The 14673-nt window shown below is 36.0% G+C and overlaps 3 protein-coding genes across 4 annotated transcripts in view; 1 reads left to right on the top strand and 2 right to left on the bottom strand.

Moving 5' to 3' along the window:
- macrod2 (mono-ADP ribosylhydrolase 2) overlaps positions 1-6531 on the bottom strand; it is a 460723-nt gene extending 454192 nt beyond the window's left edge. Inside the window, exons 1-2 of one of the 2 annotated variants that reach the window (XM_043255070.1) lie at positions 6317-6531; positions 3958-4062 (exon numbers count right to left, since the gene is read on the bottom strand). In XM_043255070.1, coding sequence (XP_043111005.1) covers positions 3958-4062; positions 6317-6353 — 142 coding nt within the window. In that variant the 5' untranslated portion in view covers positions 6354-6531. The remainder of the gene's footprint in view (positions 1-3957; positions 4063-6316) is intronic. The other variant, XM_043255069.1, reaches the window with a different exon arrangement.
- A 1094-nt stretch (positions 6532-7625) lies between these two features.
- On the top strand, positions 7626-10136 carry LOC122356399 (MAD2L1 binding protein). The gene is made up of 3 exons (XM_043255072.1): positions 7626-8357; positions 8848-9122; positions 9203-10136. The coding sequence occupies exons 1-3, from the start codon at positions 7886-7888 to the stop codon at positions 9731-9733; spliced, it is 1278 nt and encodes a 425-aa protein (XP_043111007.1). The 5' UTR covers positions 7626-7885; the 3' UTR covers positions 9734-10136.
- Positions 10137-10270: 134 nt separating this feature from the next.
- Positions 10271-14465, bottom strand: ephx5 (epoxide hydrolase 5). Its single transcript, XM_043255067.1, has 9 exons — positions 14291-14465; positions 13300-13510; positions 12900-13080; positions 12518-12727; positions 12305-12434; positions 11959-12173; positions 11753-11861; positions 10990-11115; positions 10271-10820 (listed from the first exon to the last, which is right to left on the bottom strand). The coding sequence occupies exons 1-9, from the start codon at positions 14332-14334 to the stop codon at positions 10610-10612; spliced, it is 1437 nt and encodes a 478-aa protein (XP_043111002.1). The 5' UTR covers positions 14335-14465; the 3' UTR covers positions 10271-10609.
- Between the last annotated feature and the right edge of the window lie 208 nt (positions 14466-14673).

Raw genomic sequence — 14673 nt, 5'->3', positions numbered from 1 at the left:
TTCACTACCTTCAGTTTGCAATACAAATAGCTTGTTACTTCATTAAACAAACTGTATCTACCACTATTCATTCTCTGTGTAAATAGCAGCATTGTTTGATGACAAACAAAGTAGCATTTACAGTAATATGCATATAAAATGTAAGCATATTTGCCATGCGAGTCCTGAACCATTTATAGAATAGATGAAACCCAGAAACTCAGCAGTCCCTTATGCTGAATGTACTGATCTCAACTGCTGGTACCATAGAAATACAACATTATGCTTACATGCGTTCCAGTCTCACTGAAGCACTCTGTGTGTTAATTCTAGAGCATTATGTGAGAAAACACGTAACATTTAAAAAAATAAAGTGTATTTTAAGTTAAGTCCTTTATAAACATGATTTGCATGTTTGCACTTTGTCTGACTTTTTGTATGTACTTCATCCCACTGTGCCTCAGAGAAAAAAATTAATTGGATTTTTTGCATTCAAGAAAAATGAATAAAATGATTCAATAATATGAAAAAGAAAAGGCGAAGGAAATGTTCACCCAAAAATGCAAATGAGGTCACAACTCATCCTGTATGATTTGGATTTCTTTCATGGAAAAAGATACAGAAATGCGTTTAAGATCTTGTTTCATTTAACTATTTGCAGTACAGATGAAACTCATAATCTCAGAACTGTGCCTCGCGCCATACACACACCTACAACTGAATTATTTAATTAGCAAGCATTTCTTTGTGAACTGTAGACCTTTATGTGAGAAAACCAATAACAAATCAAGGATTTGAGCATATTCAAGCCTTTTATACATTTTGTTTGTTTTAAAAATGTATATTTTTGAAGGTCTTGGTCTTGTCTCAGTGGGGATTGGGATTTAAGTTAAAGACTCATCAAGACCACAACCGTGTGGATATCTCTGAATTGTTGAGCTTGGATGTATGAGTGTTTTGTCACTGCATTTTGTTTAAACATCTCCCAATGAAACAAATGTTTTTTTTTTTTTTTTTTTAATTTAATGATGGAGTCACATGCAGTTAGGTCAGTAAATGAAGTTAAAACACTTGTATGCAGTTCAGACTCTCAGTGAGTGTTTATAAGATAATTACACTTTATATTATTTATTTTTTTTATGTTATAGTATATTGTTTTGTTGAAGGAGTTCTCAGATTATTTATATACACTGGGGTCAAAAGTTTAGAATAATCAACATTTTGAAAAAATAAAAACTTGATTATTCCAAACATTTGACACCCAGTATATAACATGGGTATTTATTATTCTCTGCATGAAAATGTTTTGCTTTTTGTCTACAACTAAATAGCAAAAAGCTAGTCCTATGATAAAACAGAGAAAACAAGTGTTGACTAAATATGGTTAAGTTTCTGTTAGCGTGTAAATGTATTTATTTGTAATTTAAAAGAAAAAATCTTACAAAATAATAAATAAAATTCACCTGCAATGGCTTATTTAAAATAAATAAATAAAAATAATAATAATAATAATAATAATAATAATAATAATAACTTTTTGTATAAAAAAAGCTGTTTTGTATTTAACCTCTCTCTCACTGCCTCCAGAAAAAAGAAAACATGCAATTCATGCTCTTCTGGATTTTTTGCATTCAGACAAACAAGATATATATAAAAAAAAAAGAAAATGTAAAAAATGTTGTAATGGCAGTGTTGTCTTAATTTACTTACCTTTAATTTCAAACCTGTATGAGTATGACTGACTGACTTTGTACAGTAACAATGTTTCACATAACTTTTTACTTGAAGCTTTTATACAACAGACAGCTTCAGATGTTTGATATTCTAATGGGCTGTTCTTGAAACGTGAGCCGCAGAGCTTTTTTTAATAAAAGCAGCACAGAATACCTCCTCCGTCATTGCCGTTAAATGTAAAATAGTTGCCATGTCAGCTCTGAGATTACTGATTTCATTTGTACTGCAAATAGTTCAGCAAAAAATAAACATGTTATATGAAAGAAAGTCAGGTTTGAAATTACTTGAGAATATTAAATGATGACAGCATTTTTATTTTGGCTGAACAATTTCTTTGCATTTTCTTTTTCATATTATTTCATATATATTTGGCTTGTTTGAATTCAAATAAAAGATCAAAAGATCTCTGAGAAGGGATTAATGTTGCAAGCTTTTATTTAAGGTAGTAAGTCGATGTGGCAGTTGTTTCGACGGCAACATGTTTCTTAAAAAAATTAAATAAAAATAAATAAAAGCCTTTCCATCGATGTGTTAAGTCTCAAAAGCGCATCTCGAGACCCTCACCTTTTGTGCTGTGCTTTTTTTAAAAACATTCTTCTTGCATTTTAGACACAAACATTCTGTGTGAATATAACTAAGACTTCTAAATACGAGTTTTGTTATTAGATCACAAGACATTTTAGACCCTGTTTACACCTTATTTAACACTACCTAGACTTGTCGAGATTTCAATATGTGATATTATTAGCGTTTATTTATTTATGTATAGGTGTGGGCAATATACCGGTAGAGACAATTACTCAGCCTCACATTGTTCCGAAACAGTAATACCTAGATTCATCTTCAAAACACAAATATATATTTTTTTTATATATTTTTTGAGAGTCTTATGACTCTGCAGCGAGCAATACAACTGAAATGTTCTCAGGTCAAGAAAAGCTGCAGTTTTACAAATCTACAAAATATCTTTTGCGTGCAAAGACAATACAAATAATTACATTGTTCAACGATTCATCTCCTGACAACCATGCAATCCATATTTTGGAGAGTATCAAGATGCATGTGCTTCTTTCCTTTGTATGTAAACAATGTAGGTGTGAAATGCTGCTGGCGTAGAACACGCACACTTTTATTGCTTACATGAAGAGGAAACCACATGCATGCATTGTGATACACTCCATGATGTGATTTGCTGGACAATAATTGTTGATTTAAGTCAATTAACAGACAAAAGTACTCTCGAAGCTTCACAAAATTACGTTTGAAACACTGACGTCACATGAGCCAATTTAAGGTCTATCTATCTAAGCTCACTGGATATATTATATATGCATGATAGTATGTTACAATTCTTAAATCTGACTTGGAAAAAAAGCTTTCCAACAGTGTTGTTGACCTTTCAGCAGCATGAGTACAAACAGTTGTCTCTGCATTCATTTTACAAAGGCTGTCATCAGTGCAGTTATTATGCCAGGAGGTGGCCGCAAGGGACTGTCTTTATGAGCGAGTCAACTAATGCATTTAAAACCAATGATTAATACATAATTGAAACAAGGTGTTGAAGTTAACATCGGATGTTGGCCAAAACCGCACTGAAGTGCTGTTACAGCGCCGAATCGTTAAACAAAAAAAGTCATTATGTTTATTTTCTACCAATACAAAAAGCATTCTCATAGATTCAGAACATTACGCTTGAACCACTGATAGCAGATGGAGCATTCCGGTGATGTTTTTGATACTTTTCTCGATGTGCAAATTGTGTGGCAAGCAATTGGATAGTCACAAGGCTCCCGGATATGATCCAAAATATCTTTCATTTCATTGGAGTAAACCTTAACCTATAACATAAATAAGCTATGATATCTGAGCTGTCAGGGTCTCACTGATCCATGTGTCCTTTCCCTTCAAAAGGGCAGCGAGTCACTTGCATGCAGAGTGACTATCGTGTCTTCTGTTAGAGAAGGACATGAAACAACCAGTATATCCTTCTAGAATGACTATGCAACTTCAACAGAATACACACTAAAACTGTTCACCAAGACCCACTGGCACTACCGAAAGTTATATACATGTGATATTACATATTAAAAAAAATCTATTTTAATACATTAAAAAAATACTCAATCTTAATTAAAATTAAAAATACATTCAAAGTTTATATAATATTTTACACTTTCCCAGTTCTGCCTATGGTTGAAAAACAAATAAGTCAGAAAGGTGTATTGTATCAAAAAAAAGTCTTACCTGTATTATTTTCATGATTTGCCCAGGTGGGGATCTTGTCCAATGGCACATAGTTTGCTCGATAATCTTTGCGCCTACCCTCAAAACCAAGACTGAGTAAGCGATCTGTGCAGAAGAAGAAACAACACTGTCATAAGTATACAGACAGACAAAAGCATGTCTTGTGAAGCAAAGCAAATCAGTTTGAATCGGAGGGGTTCATAAAGGAACATCTGCGACTAGCTCTATGCATCGTGTCAGAGTGGTACTCTTTGGTGTGGTAATTGTGGCAGCCAAGTAAGTGTGCGTGAGAAAGAAGTGACAAGCTAATGAGGGTACACTGTTCAGCATACAGCTGCAGGCCTGACATGGAACCAGACTGCGTGTGATCTATTCCATCTAATGTACATGGACAATATTCAATAATTTACTAATATTTATGTGCCCACAATTTGAAGACTTGCAATGCAACAGACTAAAGTTTATACAGTTGGTTTCTGATTCAAATCTATAGCCTTCTTTCTCTTTTCATTCTCCATACACGCATAATTTCACTTTTGTTTCTCCCATTAATGCATTAAACGACATACATTTTTTTACAAGGTTTTATAGGAGGGAGGGTACAAAACCCATAATTCTACATTTTAAATAAATTACAATATATCTTTTTAATTATGTTAACAATAGGTGTTAGAATAGAATAGGTTTTGATTTAGGTGTTGTTTTGGGGTTTTTTTAATTATAACCCAACAGTTTTAGAGAAGTGTGTTTTAACTTGTCTATATTTAGCTACATTTGTGCTGACTAAATAAAATAAAAATCAGAAATATACAAAGAGGGGGTACAGAAGTTAATAAGTAAAATGCAACATTTGATGCGATAAAGTCAAGTCCATGGGTTAACATTACTCTTATTAAGATAAGAAGAACAAAATTTTAAGATTGTTATACAAAATAAAACTTTACCTAGATATTCTTGATACTAACCAGCTCCAAAGTGCCCCTGCCGACACTACTGATTTTTCATGCTCACTGCCCCTACATCCGCCTTTTCAACCATCTTTATTAATTTATTTTTTCCGTTTTTATCCTCCTGCACTCCCTATTGCTACACGAATGAAGATGACTTTCACAAAGGCGGCTTTATCAGTGCAGTGTGTACTTGCGATTTTAAAATAGCACAAACACCAACCAAGCTGATTCATTTCATCAGATCACCATCAAAGAAATCATAACAGAAGTGTTTGATGTTTGTTTACCACAATGCATTGCATTACACTAGGCCGTAAGTCAATAGCTCTCATCATATACAGTTTATCACACTATTATGAGTCTGATTTACGATAGCGGACCATTAAATGTGTATTAAGTAACGCATACAGTCAACCTAATGATTTACAGACCCTCAGCTTCAGAGGACATGTCACTATTCTTCTCTGGAGTCAAAATTTCATCAATCAATAAACACTGTTGTAAATTTCAGGTCACAATGAGTGATGTTCTTGTCTAGAATGGGTGGCAGTGCTTGTGCACTTCGAGTTATTCTAAATAATATTATTCTAATGATAAAAGTTTGGGTATGATTATAACAAACAGGCTTGGACAGAGCAGAAAGTCCAAACATACCATCAAGGTTCCACTATCCCATCTTATGCCTAGAAATCTAATACTTCTAAGTTCATCTTCAATTCTAACATCATCTTCAAACACACCGGAATCAACTGATTTTTGGCTATTATACTTACAATTTTAGACAAAAAGCTCTAGGACTAAACTACTTACGAAGGTGGATTTTCAAGACGGGGATCTTACAAAAGTGCATGCATCGTTTTCAGCTCAGTAAATGTTTAATCAATAAAGCTTTAAATTTGTAATTCAGCTGATGCATTTATCCAAACTGACTTAAAGTGCACCTGTTACAGGTTCAGACTACATAACAGAGCCAGTCACACGAGGCTTGTCGTCTTAACCGAGGGCGCAATGGTCATAGTTCATGCAAAACACCATACTGGGGTTTTTAATGTTATTATACGGTTTTCCACTGACTGCACCAATCTAACACGTGCACGTTCCAATTCACTCACAGTAGATTAAACACTAATTAATGCATTTGATTTGCATTTAAACAGATTTTAACGCTGGACACATCAGGGCCTTGATCACAGCATCATGTACTGATGCTCCACCTGCATCTGGAGGTGTGCATCTGTCCATGCTGTTGATTCAAGAAGCAGAGCATCTATAAGAAGACATTTCTCCCGCCACGTGCGTGCCGTGACCCCAGGTTCAACCCGGTGGATGTCAAACGCCAGAATGTCACTACCGTTTTGAATCCTGTTTTTAAACGGAAGAGACACGACCAGAGTCCAAAAGACCCTTACCTTTCTCCGCTCTCCACTCCTTTTTCTTTCTGCTCATGGTGCCGTGGTGTGAGGGCTTCTGGTAACTGGTTTTTGAGTTAAGCAACCCCAGGCTCACAGTGATATGCGCGCTGAAACTCAAGAGAAAGTGAAAGAGCTCCTGTAGCGTGACGCCTCACCTGAGAAACTGTCAAATTGTAGTTAGTGGGGAGACTGTGCAGTGATGCAACCTACCTTAACGCTAACAGTGACGGCTGCGTGGAAAACGGAGCGCGGTGATTGGACGGCTCGAACGCGGAAGTGGCGTTAGGATTGGATGGTTTCATGCGGCAATCCGATGAAACGCGCATACGCTTGACGTGGGCTAGGTTGAGCGTCAAAGCGTTGTAGGGTTGGTAGGGTAGCAACCGACTGGAGTGAGTGAAAGAGCTTCAGAAGACTGCAGCGCCGTGCGTGGTAGTGGAATGCGGGAATGGAGCACCTATTTGATACGGCTGTTTATGTGCAACTTTACTTATGTTCTTCTTGAACAAAACTGGTATTGGTAATATACTGGGATGGCTAAATCTACAATAAAGTTACAGAAATTCTAGTAACAGTTACTCTCCTTTTATCAACTAAAAACAGTGGCAATGGAAAACGTATAAGCGGCATTATACCCTATGCAGACTTCTGTTTTGGCGTTTTGGTAAATGCCAAAATACTAATTTGTGATAAACATTACTAGAACTTTTAAAATCCATACTGACTACTAACATGCTTGCGTGAAATCTCATTTGTACAAATGGTCAAATGTTCTTAAGCAAACGGTGTAAACTAAATTATTATCCAGCAATATTGACTTTGTAATAATGGAAGAGATCAAAAAATATTAGTGATTTGCTAAATTAATTAAATTAAAATAACGTAGCAACAAGTTTTCTGCATACAAATGCCTGGGGATGTCTTTTAACCCAGACGGAATATGTTCGACACATTCAGTTGTTTAAAAAAAAAAAAAGCTCTATATCTTTAGATATACTGAATCTAACTATAATGTGTACTATTTAATAATTTTACAACTATTAATTTTACAGCTTAAAATATAAATTATGGGGATTTGATTATTTAAGAGACATGACATGTGGACATGACAAGACATGTCTTTTTTATTGTTAGCATTATTACTCAGTTCCAAAAAGACGTTATTCGATATTATCAGTTTTTATTTAATTAAGAAAAAGTCAAAAAAAAATTTTTACAAGACATGTAAGTCTATATGCAATGCATGACAGAATCTTTGCTAGCCGCTGTGGGCCTCCTGATAAGAGCCAAGAATACACAAAGACCTCCATTATTGTGCAATTTTAATTATTCCAGCAAAAACCTAATAGCATTTGGGTTAGATATTAAAATGGCCAAGGACCTAAAAATCCTGACAGGATTATACATTAAAAAAATAAACCTGCAGAGGGCGACAGTCACCGACTTGAATCAAATGATAAAACGACAAAAAAATGAATAAATACATGGGATAGATTTCCTGGTTGTTAACAAATATCTCATATGTCACGTTCAGTTAACCAAAGATTTATTTATAATGTGAAATAAATGCGAAATCAAAATGCGAGAGAAGGGCTTTTATTTGATTTCTTGTTTTATTTGATTTCCGGTTCCTGTGTTTCCCATGATGCCGTGCCCGTTGGGCAAATTCAAACAGTAGAAATGGAAGAGGAATCGAGGAGAGGAGAGTTTGACTGTGCAAACATGACTGTCATCAAACATAGCAACACCAACGAAACTTCTGACAACAGCTACAACAACCCGGTTATTCACACCGACCAGTCTCCAGCTCAGGAAGAACAATCAAAGGTTTCATCTGACGGAAAAGGGGAATGGAACATTCTGTGCCATGTCAGTGATCCTGAATCATCCACTAAATCTAAGGTGGAAAATTCGTGTTTGTTGGATAACGGTGAGATCGAGAGAGACCTGGAGCCTTTAACCCCATCAGAAGACAAAGAAAATAAAAATATCGTCATGCATGCAAGAACAGAACTTCGAGGTGACGGTCATGATGTAGGTACGTTAGATTTCCTGTGTATGCTTCTCATTGCTAAATAATAATTGATAAACGAGAGTAATAAAAACACAAACTTGACACATAGATAGCCATACAGTCACGAGTGACCAATGGCATTTTAAGTAAAACCTAATTTTTATTCACTATGAATTAAAACCCCTTTGACTCTCAGTTATACTTTTTAATGAAAATAATGCAAATTAATACTTTACTATGAAGCTATATTAATACAACACATTAGAACTTTTGGTCAGGGTTCATTTTATCTGGTTGAAATTGATGATTGTAGTATGTGTTTCTGTATATAGTTTTTATATCCAAAGCATCAGGCAAAAATGAACATAACCTTAATAACAATTTTATTAAAGTGTAAATAATTCTTAGATCTGGACCAAAATCATTAACATCATTAACCTGTTTAAGTTAGTCTGTGCCTCTGTGTTTCTGCCAATTATATTTTTATACTGTCATCTGAACGTGTTATTTGAAGGTTGCCAGCAGTTTGATCCTTTGGCCAATTCTTCTGGCAGTCAGAGAGATTGTGAATCTAGTGGATTGACTGCAAACCATGTTGATGATGAGGAAATATTCAGGAGAGCAAGAGAAGGACGAGTGAATGTTGTCTTTCCTGGCCGTATCACCCAGGATGGCTGCTGCAGATTTGTTTGTGAGCTTCTGAAGTGTGTACTTTACCAGAGGCAGCAGATGCCTATGACCTATGACCAAATGGTGTTCCTCCAGAAACAGCAGCATAACGGTCCTCAGGTATTCCAGAAGATCTCATAGATATACCTTAATTCATATTTCTAATAATCTTTGACTGAATTGTGCTTCCTTTCTCACAGACAGATGATATGGTAAACCGACGGTCTTCAAAGACCTCTGAGGGCTTGGACCGGCGTCGGTGTCAGCGGACATTACAGGAACTAGATGAAGTGCTGGCCCACATTGAGGCATTGTTCTCTCTTAGCCAAGTTCCTCGTGTGCTTTTCTTTCTGGGTGGGTCTACCATCCTTCCCACAGAGCTGTATGAGGTAAACATGGAAGCAGTGGCCGTGGGGGCCGGAGAAAACAGCTTGAGGACCTCTACCTGTCTAAGACAGCTTTTCCGCGCATTGTTTGTGGCTGACCTGTTGTCGGATGCCAAGTCTGTGCGGCTCATGACAACGACGGTCATGGCTCTGGCTCACCGGGATTGTGGCGTGACTGGGTTTAGGCCCAAAGTGGATTTCAAAGTTCCCACAAAAGTGAAAAGGCAAGTCATCTCTATAGCCAGCGATTTGTCGCTCACCGGGGCGTTACACAAAACTAAAAGAGATCTGGAGGAATATATATGGTTTCAAGCCCCTGTCACTGTGAAAGGTTTCTGTAAATGACAAGGGAATAAAGAATAACAGATTTCAGGGAATGCTGAAGTACAGTTCACTCCATTTTCAGGGATCACAGCTGTATTACTGGCCAAAAAGTATATGGGCTATTGTTTTTTTTAATTATTGTTATTATTCAGGAATTCTGTGTGAATTGTACTTTTTTAAAAAGAAAAAAACAACAACCTCAGATTATTTATGCCATTTACGTTTGACATCTGCTAAACCATCTATTTTACATTATTAATTTTTACAGTATACAGTGGTGCTTTTTTTTTTAAATGTATAATCTTGGCTGCTACTCACTCCTAAGACTATTTGTACCGATTTGTAATTACTGTTAATTAAAACCAACTTCTATATGACAGCTACTGGACACTGATGCATGCACATGATTTTAATTTTTATCTTTTTTTTTTTAAGTCATGTTTTAGGCTCTTTATGTTTGTCAAACATTTTCATGAAAATAATGCATTAACACTTCCATTTTGTGCTATATCTTTGTTCTGTTTGTTTTTTGCAATTCCCTTCACTTACAAAAGAAGATTCAATCTTGGGGTCTTATTTTATTAAATCTGGTTGATATTATGCATACAGGCAATTGTAAAATGTATATTGTAATTTGATGAAAGTACTTTTTTTTTTTTTTTTTAGTAAGCAGAAGTTAGTGTTTCATTTTTAACAGTACACAGTAAGTAAAGTGCTGAAATCATGCAAAACAAATGACAAAATTATATTGTGCAGAACTTCTTCATATAACCTTGGTTCATTGGAAAACCACAACATTCCTTAATGTTGAATGTTGCATTAACAACTGACAATTAACTTTAGATTGTTAAATGCACCAATGACACTAAATGGCATTATTTTCTTAATATACTGCTGTTACTTGCGGCCTTTGCTCTCCACTTTCTCCACAAACTGAATGATGTCTTGAGCCATCAGTTGAGGTTCTTCGAAGGCAGCGAAGTGTCCCCCTCTGGGCATGTAGGTGAAAGAACGCACATCTGAAAACCGTGATCCAGCCCAAGCTCTAGGACAGTGGAGCAGCTCATCAGGAAAGGCAGCCAGGCCAGTGGGCACATAAACACTTGTCCTTTAAAGATAAGAAGAACCATACAAGTCAAATCTTCTTTGAAAAGACTGCAAAGAATTGTGTTTTTGTATGTAATTATATATTTTAAAGAAAAAAATCAGATCACAGTTAAAGCAAACAGTTATACAACTATTAACACTGGATCACTACAAAGTCTCTTTGAACTTACACTCTGTCCACCCTTGTTTTGAAATCTTTCTTCAGGTTCTCTTTGTAGAAGCGCATTGAGGGAATGATGGAACATGTGGTCCAGTAGATCATGACGTTTGTAAGGAGGTCGTCTAGACTAAACTTTCTGTGATGGATCAATCAGTGACAAAGTTAAAGTTTAACTAAACCTTTTTTTTTAACCTTTTAACAGAATAAACAATTTAATTTAAACAATTAAAACATTTAAATGTTTCTAGAGCATCAAATCAGCATATTACAATTAAATCTGAAGGATCATGTGATGCTGAACACTCAGTAGATCATGACGTTTGTAAGGAGGTCGTCTAGACTAAACTTTCTGTGATGGATCAATCAGTGACAAAGTTAAAGTTTAACTAAACCTTTTTTTTTAACCTTTTAACAGAATAAACAATTTAATTTAAACAATTAAAACATTTAAATGTTTCTAGAGCATCAAATCAGCATATTACAATTAAATCTGAAGGATCATGTGATGCTGAACACTTCAGTGGTGATGCTGAAAATTCAGCTGTCATCAAAGGGATACATTTTACTTTTAAATTCAAACTGAAAACATTTTTAAATATTTCGCAATACTACTGCTTTTACTGTATGTCTGATCATGTAAATGCAGCTTTGCTGTGTATAATATATACATTTTACTTGCCCTTAAACTTTGGAACAGTATTTTATATTTGCTGTGTAAAATTAATTAGTGACTGAATAAATACTGCAGCTGTATGAGATTAATCTTGCTTCACCTCTCTAAACCTCCATCCTCCAAGTCTCGGTTTCTTAAATCTGTCCAGGAGGAGAATTTCTCCAAGATATATGCGGCCAATCCAACCGGTGAGTCATTCAGTCCACAACCTGAAGAAAATATTTTCGAAAAACATTTTTAAGTTTTCAATGAAGTGTTAATCTGATGTTACCCAAAAGCAGAAGATGACACATGCCAAGTATTTACCTGCTGTGTCTGGTTTAGTGGCTTGGATGTGTAAATAGCCAGTTTCTCTCAGTATGTCATATATATTCTTCTCCATGTAAGGATACAGTCGTCTGACATCTTCCTTTGTGAAGCCCACCAGGAATGGCAGATAGCGACCAATGACTAAGGAGAGGAGCTGTCCAAGGCTGTCTGTTCTGGCGATGACCATGTTCAAGTGCAGACCACGAATGCACCTTATATTAAAGAGAGCAAAAATTGGCTGTAATTGACAATACTTTATTATATTACACAAAAGACATATTACTGAAAAAGAGACAGACTTGTGTCATTAAAAGGACAGTTATTAGGGGTGTGAAACTCTTACTCTGGCTTCATCTGGGCCATGCTGTTTGTAATAAAGGCTCCCCAGTCTCCTCCTTGCACGTAAAACCCGGTGAATCCCAGTCTTTCCATCAGCTTATGGAAGATGCGAGCAGCCTCCATAGTGTTAAATCCTTATTAAAATAAAAGCTGGTCTATTCTCCATTTCCCTTCTATTAGCATGTTTAGATTGTATATCTTTGTCTAGTAGAACTACCTTTTTTATGTGGTGCTTCTGAGTAGCCGTAGCCTGGAATGGAGGGGCAGATGACCTCAAAGACCACATCTGAATCCGTTTTAGTGAGCAAGGGAATGATCCTGTAAAACTCATAGAAGGAACCAGGCCAGCCATGAACCATCATGAGAGGAAGAACTGTCTGTCCAGCCTTTTGGACTGGCCTCACGTGGATGAAATGCACATCTATTCCTGAGAAGCAGTATAGGCTATCACTAAATGTAACCGTGTGTAATGCACATAATCACATTTTGTAATTGCAAGTTGTGGGACTTGATGCACAAGACGAAAATTGCATGCTTTGTTACTAAATGTTTTATATAGTGAGGTAAATGATAATCTTTAAAAAGTGTTAGGTGCTTACCCTCAATTTTGGTTTTGAAGTGAGGATACTGGTTTATCACCTTCACCTGCTTTTCCCAGTCAAATTGGTGCCTCCAATAAGAGACCACCCGTTTAAGATAGTTAGAGTTGAATCCATAATTAAAGCAGCTTTCCTCCAGTGGATCCGTGAAGCGTGTTAGATCAATGCGTCTGTGTAGATCCTAAAGATATCAGTGGGTTTAACTTAAATATACAGTGGATGAGTAAGTGTATATTTAACACACATGAAAGTGGAAGAGAGTGATCTTGTGGGGATTTAAGTAAAAACCTATTATTTGATTCTAAAATTGCTCATTGTCACACCATTCTTCACACATAAGATACTGACTCGCATCACACACCGGAATAAAATTTGATTACTGTTTAGGTAGCACACCCACCTCTATCTCTTCCACCGAGGTCTTCACTACAAATCTGCGAATAGTTTCGTCCTCAGTCAAAGGCTTCTCTCCAGCTCCCCACCAGCCGTCCCCCACTGGTATAGTTTTGGGGCTTTGCTTCCATGCCAAGTAGCACAAAACAGCTCCAACCCCAGCAGAGGAGAGTGCTAGGAGCTGTAGTTTAGACCGGTCAAGGTTACCAACGGTCTCTCTAAAATTACAGAAGGTTAGTTCACAACAAACGACAAGCAAACATATTTTAAAAACTGGTCATTGAACGGTGAATGATTGAGAACCTCACACTACCAGACTTTCACACAGTTTGAACACAACAAACTCGTGCAGATGTTTGTGCCTAGTTTAAAGGAGACACGATGCTAATGAAAACACTATGTAAAAAAAAAAATAGCTAAAATTTATGTCCAACATACTCTACAGGCTTTGTTTGAAATCAGTCAACCACAACTGCCCAAAATCTTAAGAATTTTTTTATTTTTAAAGTTTAACTAAAGTTTTTTTTTATTATTATTATTATTATTATTATCATTCCACTATTCACCAAGGAAACAATACTTAATATTCTGAATTATTTGACCAATTTCAGGTTTCTTTACATTGCTGTTGGATGATTGTTAAAGTATGTCATAACTCTTGAGTCATGATTCCACATGCCTAAAATAAGCACATATCTCATTTTAAAAACATGAGTGCATGATACTGACTGAGATAGAACAAGGCAACTAATGAAAATAATTTTTATTGATCTCTACTGACTAAATTCACTATGACTGTTAATATGACTGAATGCAAACAAAGATGTCTTTTTACAAAGACGAATGTGGTGAAGTTGCAGGGAACTGGTAAGGTATACGCAATGACCTCGAAATGACTAGGCGAGCTGTACCCGGACGGAAATGGTTTAACCACACCATAAACAGTAGGAGAGGCACGAGCATTACTAAACTCTACACATTCTGCAACGTTTACTTACTTGACGTATTGAATTGTCTGCATAACAGAGTCTTCAAAACCCATCTTCGTCTTTTTTCAGACAAAGCTGCACTGAAAAGTTTACAATCAACTATGATAACGTAACATTCAAAATGCAAATCATGGTCAGAGTACAGAGTACAACGGTTCTGTTCCCCAACAAACTTACTAGCCAAAGCAAAAAAAAAAAACCCCCCTTGGCCGATTTCATTGGTCAGTTACGTTTCACTGTCACCTGTCAAGAAAACTTCGAAATAAATCAGGGACTTTGACCGCGATTTATAATAGTAAAACAGTAGCGCCGTTATTTATCATGCTATTCTACGGTTAATGTTATCGTTTGGAGTAGCGTTTACTCTCTTACCGTTTACTGCTCTGTTATTT

Source organism: Puntigrus tetrazona, chromosome 13, assembly GCF_018831695.1.
Source record: "Puntigrus tetrazona isolate hp1 chromosome 13, ASM1883169v1, whole genome shotgun sequence".
Taxonomy (NCBI): Eukaryota; Metazoa; Chordata; class Actinopteri; order Cypriniformes; family Cyprinidae; genus Puntigrus; species Puntigrus tetrazona.
This window is presented reverse-complemented; position numbering and strand designations above follow the sequence as displayed.